Source organism: Lithobates pipiens, unplaced genomic scaffold (assembly GCF_037356315.1).
Source record: "Lithobates pipiens isolate NorthernLeopardFrog02 unplaced genomic scaffold, aLitPip1_a1.2 Scaffold_22, whole genome shotgun sequence".
Lineage (NCBI taxonomy): Eukaryota > Metazoa > Chordata > Amphibia > Anura > Ranidae > Lithobates > Lithobates pipiens.
The window spans coordinates 43,307,091-43,317,757 of record NW_027507784.1 but is presented as its reverse complement, the minus strand read 5'-3'; the positions used below and the strand labels follow the sequence as shown (position 1 = coordinate 43,317,757).

Sequence of the window (10,667 nt, the reverse complement as noted above, 5' to 3'; positions counted from 1 at the left end):
TATTTGGGGGGTAGGGCTTATACTGCAGCCATCACTGACAATCGCGCTAGGTCTTATTTTTGGGGGAAACCGGGTAGTATCTAGCGAGAGAAGGGTGAAAGGGGCAGTTGAATGGAAAGTCCAGAGAGCAAACAGAAGGTAGGTACCAACAGCAGAAGCAAGGTAACACAAACATGTTATATCTATATGGATACACAAATCTCAGTCCCTCCACTTAGTGTATCATCACAGCGCTCAATTTACCCACACCCTAAACCTCAGCTGCTACTTAACCACTTCCCGACCAGCGCACGACGATGTACGTCGACAGAATGGCACGGGCAGGCATATTGGCGTACATGTAGGTCCAATCTTCAATGCTGCCCTGCCATCGGGAGCGCGCCACCGGCGGCGCGCTCCCGCGCCGGTCGGGACCCCTGTGAGTCCGGTCGCGGGACCCGCGGACTCGATTGCCGCGGGCATCCCCGCGATCGTCTCACGGGGCGGCTGAATGGAGGAAATGCCGTGTAAACAGCATTTCTCCATTCTGCCTAGCAACTAGTGACGCTGATCTCTGCTCCATGTGATTGGAGCAGAGATCAGTGTTCACTAAATGAAAGCCCAACCCCCCCCCCCCACAGTTAGTAACTCACCCCTAGGAACACTTAACCCCTACACTGCCACCCACTGGTTAACCCCTTCACTGCCAGTGTCATTTACACAGGAATCACTGCATTTATATAGCAGTGATTACTGTATAAATGACAATGGTCCCAAAAATGTGCCAAAAATGTCCGATGGGTCCCCCACAATGTCGCAGTCACAATAAAAATCGCTGATCGCCGCCATTACTAGTAAAAAAAAAGAATAAAAAATTAATAAAAATGCTATAAAACTATCCTTATTTTGTAAACGCTATAACTTTTGCGCAAACCAATCAATAATCGCTTATTGCGATTTTTTTTACCAAAAATATGTAGAAGAATACGTATCGGCCTAAACTGAGGGAAAAAAATGTTTTTTTATATATTTTTGGGGGATATTTATTATAACAAAAAGGTAAAAATAATGCGTTTTTTTCAAAATTGTCGCTCTATTTTTGTTTATAGCGCAAAAAATAAAAACCGCAGGGGTGATCAAATACCACCAAAAGAAAGCTCTATTTGTAGGAAAAAAAGAACGTCAATTTTGTTTGGGAGCCACGACGCACGACCGCGCAATTGTCAGTTAAAGAGACGCAGTGCCGAATCGCAAAAAGTGGTCTGGTCTTTGACCAGCAAAATGGTCCGGTCTGAAAGTGGTTAAACAAACGTATTCAACAAAACATAGGTGGATCAAAATTTGTTTCTAATAATAAACAAATAAATAATACCCTGTAGCGCTATTTCTGTGTGAATATTAATCTACACAATCTACCTACAGTAATATATCAAAGTATTCATAGTCTCACATATATCAATGTGCTTCACTAAGTGAACATAAATCACATATATCACCACCTTTAAGTGAATATGAAAAAATATATATCCACTTATATGTTAAAAATTGTGAAAAAAGTGAAATACAACACCCTCCAAAAGAGAGTAAAATAGTCCATCACCCAAAAGTGATTACGGTATATTTAAACACTCCAACAATAGTCCTTCTATAGGTGCAAAGCTAATCTTCAGTGTCCAAAGCAGTTTCTTAATTCCTTCACCACACCGTCCGTGATTGTGACCCCCCTTCATGAGAGCACTCACCAGCTATTAAGCCTTACACTCGCGTGCTCGGCTAGTAGAGCTTTAACCACTTGAGACCCGCGCTATAGCCAAATGACGGCTACAGCGCGGATCTCCTTTTCCGGGACGACGTCAATAGACGTAGTCCCGTGCACGAGCGGCCTGCCCGCCCCCTGAGGGGCGCGCGCGGCGCGCTCTGTGATCGCCGAGTCTATGAGACTCGCCTGATCACCGATCCGTGCAAGGGGTCGATCCTGACCCCTTATCACGTGATCAGCTGTCAGCCAATGACAGCTGATCATGTGATATAACGGAGCCGGTAATCGGCTATTATTCCTGACAGCGCGAGGAGAAAAAAAAAAGCCGATCACCGGCGGCCGTAATCGGGACATCAGTCCCGATCACGGCCAGCCCTGCTAGTGCCCACCTGCCCCCTGCCAGTGCCCACCTGCCCCCTGCCAGTGCCACATTAATAAGAAGTAAGTGTCCCCGTCAGTGCCACCCAGCAGTGCCCACAGTGTCACCCAGCAGTGCCCACAGTGTCACCCAGCAGTGCCCACAGTGCCACCCAGCAGTGCCACCCAGCAGTGCCCACAGTGCCACCCAGCAGTGCCCACAATCTGCCTCAACAAAGGTGCTGCACCCCAGTGCCACATATCCGTGCCCATCAGTGTCATCTACCAGTGCCCAGCAGTGCCGCCCATCAGTGCCCAGCAGTGCCACCTATCAGAGCCACCTATCAGTGCCACCTATCAGTGCCCATCAGTCCCAGCTATCAGTGGTACCTATCAGTGCCCATCCGTGCCACCCATCCATGCCACCCATCTGTGCCACCCATCTGTGCCATCTTATCTGTGCCCATCTTTGCCCATCAGTGCCGCCTTATCTGTGCCCATCGGTGCCGCCTTATCTGTGCCTATTAGTGCTGCCTTAACTATGCCTATTAGTGCCCACCAGTGCAGCCTATCAGTGCCCACCAATGCAGCCTATCAGTGCCCACCAATGCAGCCTATCAGTGCCCACCAGTGCAGCCTATCAGTGCCGCCTCATCAGCGCACTTCAATGAAGGAGAAAAATTACACGTTTGCAAAATTTTATAACAAACTATTAAACATGATTTTTTATTTTTTATTTTTTTGCATCTTTTTTTGTTTGTTTAGCAAAAAATAAAACTCCCAGCTGTAATTAAATACCACCAAAAGAAAGCTCTATTTGTGGGAAAAAAATGATAAAAATTTCATTTGGGTACAGTGTTGTATGACCGCGCAATTGTCATTCAAAGTGCATCAGCACTGAAAGCTGAAAATTGGTCTGGGACTGAGGGGGGTTTAAGTGCCCAGTAAGCAAGTGGTTAAACCTCTCAGGAGATGGTTTCAATATAATATCGCAAATCACTGGATATTCTCCACTCGGAGGTCTCTGTGTATGTGCCTCAAAAGAAATCACAGAGGAGACCTCCAATAGTGTAATACCGTAAACACACTTTAATCTTAAAAAAAAATCACTCTTTATGCACTCACATGAACAATAAAAGAATAAGCCACTTCAAAAAAGTAAAATCACTCCACACTCCAACTTCAACAAGTGCTTTAAATACGCCGGGGCATTGGTGGTAACAGGGAACTGGATCGCTCTCTCCTCTTACCCTTCCTCACGTGTCCCGCCTGGTCCCACACAACAGGTCCGTAATTTGAATAGGGCGCCTTATCTTGCTTGTACCGTCCCCTTCGTCTAGCACCACCTTCCACCACCGTGTATACAAGCTTAGTATCTCTGGCAAGTAACGTGGGGCATGGCTATCTGGCAAGTAACACTGAGATACTAAGTTTGTATACATGGTGGTGGAAGGTGGTGCTGGACGAAGGGGACGGCACAAGCAGGCTAAGGCACCCTTATCCAAATTACGATATTATACTGAACCCATCCCCTGAGAGGTTTAAAGCTCTACTAGCCGAGCACGCGAGTGTAAGGCTTAATAGCTGGTGAGTGATCTCACGAAGGGGGGTTCACAATCACGGACGGTGTGGTGAAGGAATTAAGAAACTGCTTTGGACACTGAAGATTAGCTTTGCACCTATAGAAGGACTATTGTTGGAGTGTTTAAATATAATCACTTTTGGGTGATGGACTATTTTACTCTCTTTTGGAGGGTGTTGTATTTCACTTTTTTCACAATTTTTAACATATAAGTGGATATATATTTTTTCATATTCACTTAAAGGTGGTGATATATGTGATTTATGTTCACTTAGTGAAGCACATTGATATATGTGAGACTATGAATACTTTGATATATTACTGTAGGTAGATTGTGTGGATTAATATTCACACAGAAATAGCGCTACGGGGTATTATTTATTTGTTTATTATTAAACACAAACATGTTTCCTTCCCCAGAAGAAGCAGGTACAACAGGTAGCTTAAAGTGGAGGGCCACCCTGAAAACTTTTACTTTTACTTACCAGAAATGCCTGTTGCTAGGCACATAATCCTAATCTTCCTCTTCCTCCTCCGCGGAGATCTTCTGTCTTCTCTCCTCGTCGCGGTGTCTTCTGGGTAATGGGTCGCGCTGTGTTCTGGGAACTGTGTGTTCCAGAACACAGCGTGTCCCATTCAGAAAGTGCTGCGGGACTCGCGCATGCGCAGTAGGAAACGGGCAGTGAAGCCATAAGGCTCCACTGCCTGTTTCCCTTAGAGGGATCGGCGGCGCCGGGACCCGAGGGACGGGTCGGCCTCGGGCGGCCGACATCGTGGGCGCCCTGGATAGGTAAGTGTGTTTATTAAGTCAGCAGCTGCAGTGTTTGCAGCTGCTGACTTTTTTTTTTTTTTTTTTTTTTTTAAACGGCCCTCCTCTTTAAAGTGCATGTAAACCCGAATTTTTTTTAGTTTTTTTGTCTGGCACAATATAGAGTATGGGATTTCCTATTATCTGTGCCCAGTCTTGCCACATAGAGTTAATCCAGCTCTGAGTAATCCTCATATCTTTTTTCAGTGAAATAAAACGGTGTCCGTTCTTCCCCCTTGCTGTGATTGCCAGGTGATTTCCATATCTCGTGCACTAGCTTAAGATATGCATTATTTTTTAATTCCCACCCCCGCTCCTTTCTTCAGCAGCTCTGCAAGGATTGGCTGTTCCACACCTCAGCATGATTTGGCATGCTGAAGTCATGTGGGGACTTTTCTGGGTTTTGACTGGATGTTAGTGATCATAGCAGAAGTTCAGTATAAGAAATACACAGGAGAAAATGCATTTTGACAAGGGGAGTGTACTGACATCACGACTCCACCCACTGAGCCCTGGAAAACAGACCCACCCACAAAATCTGCAGTTTTTTGGGTCTCATAGCAGACAGAGGGGAGACATTTGACAGATAAGTATACATGCAGGAGGCGTATATATCCTTCTAGATAACCAATATTGCAGTAGTTTAGAAAGGACGAGAGTGGGTTTACATCCACTTTAAAGTCCACAAGCTTACTCATACCTTTATACACCACTAAGAATCCATCTTGGATTGGCTTTTGCAGTGACACATGCTCCACCTGACAGATAATGGATGGACGATCCTGGATCTGGAGAGGGGTAAGGATTATAGAGTTGTTGACTCTGAAAGTCCCATCAGCACCTGTCTGAAATGTCCCCATTCTTGATCCACCCAGGACCTTAATATCATTCTGCAGCCAGGTGACTATTAGAGACTCCATAGGGAAGAAACCTGTAATGGAACAATCAACCTGGTTGATCTGATTCTTTCGAAGACCCATTTTGTGTATCTTGACCATCGGTGTAGCTATAAGACAAAAAAGATTAAAGAATATAAGTAACAAGGTGTAACAAACCTTTTTCAAGTAGTGAAGTATAAAGAAAAAATAAATATATATATATGTATATTATAACGAAAAAATCAGCAACTAAAAGCTCCCGATCGCAGCGCTCAAGGAATAGAATAAACTGGTGTTATGCAAATGAGCGCAGCTGTTATTAAAATAAATGGTCACACAAAATGCTTGAAAATCTGAAAATAAATCTAGCATTAACAGCGATCTCTCAGTACAAATACGTACTATATGCTTAAAGTTCATAGATTAAAATGATCAAGTCCATACATGAATGATGGTAAGTGTGCCCACTAGCCACAGAGCATCCAAGTGAATACACGAGGGCACACTAAGAAACAGTGCTTAGATGCTGAGGAGTTGTTAGCATGCATCCACTCCAGGGTGAGGAGACAGGAAGAATCTTTTCAAATACCGTCACCCCCACACTGTGTGTACTTCGCACCCCTATGGTAAAATACTCACCACAAGGTCTAATGAGACAAGCCTTGTATCAGCAATCTCCTTAGAGTGGCCACAGATCGCTCTCATCACACCCGGTAACACATAGAAGAAAAGGGAACACGGCTCATAGCGTAATCCTGTACAAATTTTATTGCCAAAATGTCCCCCAGATAAAAATGCGCTTACAAGATATAAGATAAAAATTGGCATTGATCCAATAGAGCAACCACTGCACAGCCAGCCTGTGTACTCTGCTTCCAGGATAATCTGCCCACGGTGATGCCCATGACGAGTCACAAGCTAAAACAGCCGTGTGGTCCCGCCCTAACGTGTTTCATCATCACGTCTTCCTCAGAGGGCGTGGATCCTTTTGTACAGAGGCATCCTCAACATGTATGGACTTGATCATATATACACTGTATTATATATATATATATATATATATATATATATATATATAATATATTCTATATTTTCAAAAGTATTGTGACGCCTGCCACACACAGGAACTTTAATGGCATCCCAGTCTTAGTCCGTAGGGTTCAATATTGAGTTGGCCTACCCTTTGCATCTATAACAGCCTCAACTCTTCTGGGAAGGTGGTCCACAAGATTTAGGAGTGTGTTTATCTGGAAGAACGGTCAAACATTCCCATAGACACACTCCTAAACCTTGTGGACAGCCTTCCCAGAAGAGTTGAAGCTGTTATAGATGCAAATTGTGGACCAACTCAATATTGAACCCAAGAATGCCGTTCATATGCGTGAAAGGCAGGTGTCTCAATGCTTTTAAAAATATAGTGTATATAATAAAATATATATATATAATGTTAAGTAAAAATGATGTTATGTGAATGTCACGGTCCCTACCGTGTATTTTGGACAGCCAGGTGTAGTCACGCCTCAAGTGGCTCTGGGTGGTATTGAACTCATGACTGCCAGTAGTTGTTCCCGTTACCTTACCTCTGAGCCACACCTCAGTTCTATTCTGCCTGCTTTCCAGCCATGTCTAGTTTTGCATAAGTACTGTGGGCAATTCTGTTTGTACCTGTCACTCTTGGATCAGCTGTGGCAGGTTACCTAATCAGCTAGGGTATAAAACACTGCCTCACTCTGAGGGCTTTGTCAGTTCATTGTCTCTTGTTGCCAAAGGTTCCTGTGTTCCTGTGTTCCTGTGTTCCTGTGTTCCTGTGTTCCTGTGTTCCTGTGTTCCTGTGTTCCTGTGTTCCTGTGTTCCTGTGTTCCTGTGTTCCTGTGTTCCTGTGTTCCTGTGTTCCTGTGTTCCTGTGTTCCTGTGTTCCTGTGTTCCAAGACTGACCCCGGCTACCGACCCTGGCTTGTATATCGTTTATTCTGTCTTCTGGAATCCCTGACTACGGCTTTACCTGGACAATCCTTTGGCAAATTCCTGTCAAGCCCCCGTGCACAGATTCACAGCCCAGGTAGCTTATCTGTTTGTTTGTTACTGTGGGCTGTGTTTATTTGCAAGGGTGAGCCTACATCTCTGCAACATGGACTCCAATCTAGGTAAGCCCTTACAGTGAATAACAGTGATTATCTCCTTACAATCGCACCTGAAAGTTGGTGAGCTGCATTAGGCAGATAGTGAACATGTGCGGGAAGGAAGAAGAGGTTAACTCGGCTGGCTCTGCTCCTGTAGTGTAATCACTACACAGGCAGAGAGAGGCATGTGAGTTGTCTGCACACAGCTTTTATCCTGTACTCCAGGTTTGACCTGATAGGTATGTTCAGTCAAGTTTCGATATTTAAAATTGCTGCAAGCCCTTTGCTAATTAGGAGCGAACCCAGCACCAGTTTCTATTTCACACCAAATAGAAACTCCTGTGGGTGGTGCAGAGAGATCTGAACACAGGTCTGTCTGCTTAGTTAATGTGAACACGCCACAAGGGACAGTTTCCTGCTTCATTATAATGGCGCATAAGCCTTTGCTAATTTCCCCCCATCGTCTTTACAATTATAAGCAATTATGTGACCCTCATGGACAGGTAATTAAAGATGAATGGTGAGTGATCCAACACACAGGAGTGCATTAATGCCCAATCAGGATGTTTTTTTATCTTGATTTTTTTTTTTTAGCTTGACATGTTATTTGGTCAACTGTGCTATCTTGTTTATGGGGAGGAGACAGCGAGTAAGATTATCTTCTAACTGAGGTAAAGCAGGAGCCACACGTGGACCATAAAGGAAAAACAAGGTAAAACAATGACTAAATGTGGATGGGGGGGAAGGGGGATAAAGATGGCAGAGTGGCAACTGGTTGTGGACCAGAAAGGCTGTATCAATCATCCTTGAGCCTTCAGCATAGATTTGGTAAAAAGCTTTTGTGGTGCTTGAGGAGTGAAAATTGGCAATTGACCATGGAGGAGCAGAGAAGGCGTAGTAGCAGCTGACCAGGAAGGAGGTAGAGCAGAAGCTAATTAAAGTAGAGGATCATAGACTGGGTTAGAGAAAAAAGGCAGTGGGATCCGATTGTAGAAGAGGGCTAGTGGATGTTACTTTATTATAGACAAGTGGTCTCCAAACTGCAGCTCGGGGTCCAGATTGCTTGCTATCACCTGGCACTTTTCTTCCCACTGGTGCAAGACACTATTACTCCCACTAACACCAACGATGGGGCATAATTCCTGTTACTGACATCAAAAACGGGGTATTATTCCTCCCACTAACACCAAGGATGGTGCACTATTTACCCCACTGACATCAACAATGGGGCACTTTTCCTCCCACTAACACCAAGGATGGGGCACTATTCCTCCCACTGACACCAACAATGGGGCACTATTCCTTCCATTAACACCAACAATAGGGCACTTTTCCTCCCACTAACATCAACAATGGGGCCCTATTCCCCCCACTAACACCAATGATGGGGCACTATTCCTCCCACTGACAGCAACAATGGGGCCCTATTCCCCCCACTAACACCAATGATGGGGCACTATTCCCCCCAATAAGTCCTTGTACACATGGTTGGATATTCCGGTGGACAATGTCTCGTAGGACCGTGTTGTCGGATAATCCGACTGTGTGTGGGCTCCATCGGAGCTTGGCTATAAAACTCTCCAACATGATCCGATCGGACTTTGTCCGATTGTGTGTAGAGAATTCCGATCGGACAAAGTGCCATGCATGCTCAGATCAAATTCCTAGACCAAAGCTATTGGCTACTAGCCTTAACGTAGTCCCGTTGTAACGAAATAACGCCATCACGTTACATACGATCAGATTTTCCGACAACTTTGTCCGACTGTGTGAATGCAACACCAGTTTCGGACAAAATCCGTCTGACAAAATCCGACGGATTTTGTTGTCGGAATGTCCGACCGTGTGTACAAGGGCTTACACTATTCCTCCCACTGACACCAACAATGCGGCACTAGCCGTAGCACTAACACCAACAATTTAGCACTATTCTTCATACTAACACCAACAATGGTACGCTATTCCCCCCACTAACACCAACAATTGAGCACTATTTCTACCACTAACACCAAGGATTGGGCAATATTCCTCCCACTGACACTAACAACGGGGCACTCTTCCTCCCACTAACACCAACATATGGGGCATTATTCCTCCCACTGACACCAACGATGGTGCACCATTCCTCCCTATAAAGCCAAAGATGCACTGTTAACCCCCCACTGACGCCAAAACTATTTCTACTCCCAATGACCACAGTCTGGCCCCCCTAAAGTCTGAAGGGCAGTAAACTGGTCCTTTGTTTAGGAAGTTTGGATGCCCCTGTTATAGACGATTAGGGGGGAAGAAGTAGATGGGGTCTGAAAAAAACTTGGGCAGAGGGGAAAATGATTATGGCTGTAGGGGAAAGAGGTGGAGTGGGAGTTATTTGTGGATAGGGGAGAGAAGGCCGAGCAGTAGCTGAGTTTCGGATTTGTGGAGAGGAGAGTAGCTCATGTATGAGCTGTCATTTCTCTTTTCTGAGAAAGGTATGGAAGTTAATACCCTTTCTCCTATTATGTGAAGTGTTTTAAGAGGGTAAAAGATGCTTTGTTCCTTACCCTGAACATTGAGCTGGATCTCCTTGGACGTTCTGTCTGGACTGTAGACGACTAAACACTTATAGGTTCCGTGGTTGTCGATGGTCACATTGTGAATGGTCAGCGATGCATTTCCTTGTCGGGCCGCTTGTTCATCGAAAGACACCCCGTCACTGACCACGTTCTCTTTATTGTCAAATCTCAGCAGCTCTTTTGTTCCAAAGGTCCAGATTATCGCAAGGAACTGCGGGTTTATAGGAGGAGTATTCACACGGAAAGTACACGGTAAAACAACAGGAGATTTGAATAAAGCTGTTTGAGAAGGGGGAGCAGTCACATCCAGTCCCAAACCTGAAAAAAGATGTATTAAATTAACATTTAAAGAAATGTACAGTTTTTTGTTTTTTTTTTTTATTATATTTTATATATTACTTGTGGTTAGGGAAAAAAAATTTTTTTAACAATGTTATCAGTCAGGCAAATATGCATAATTTTGCATACGAACATTTTATTTTATAAATAAAAAATTGTATTAAACATTTTTGAAAACATTCAATACTTTGTACAATATTCTGCATGTAAAAATTAAGAGAAGGATCATATAGGAGGGTTATAAAAAGTGATTACATGGCACAATCAATAAGCTGTTTTCCAAAACCAATGTA

General features: G+C 44.3%; 1 protein-coding gene across 1 annotated transcript in view; it reads right to left on the bottom strand.

Annotated features, from left to right (window-relative positions):
- Positions 1–10,667, bottom strand: part of LOC143923700 (uncharacterized) — a 96,200-nt gene that overhangs the window by 56,901 nt on the left and 28,632 nt on the right. Inside the window, exons 2-3 of the mRNA XM_077447504.1 lie at positions 10,024–10,353; positions 5,186–5,491 (exon numbers count right to left, since the gene is read on the bottom strand). Of these exons, the coding sequence (XP_077303630.1) occupies positions 5,186–5,491; positions 10,024–10,353 (636 nt within the window). The remainder of the gene's footprint in view (positions 1–5,185; positions 5,492–10,023; positions 10,354–10,667) is intronic.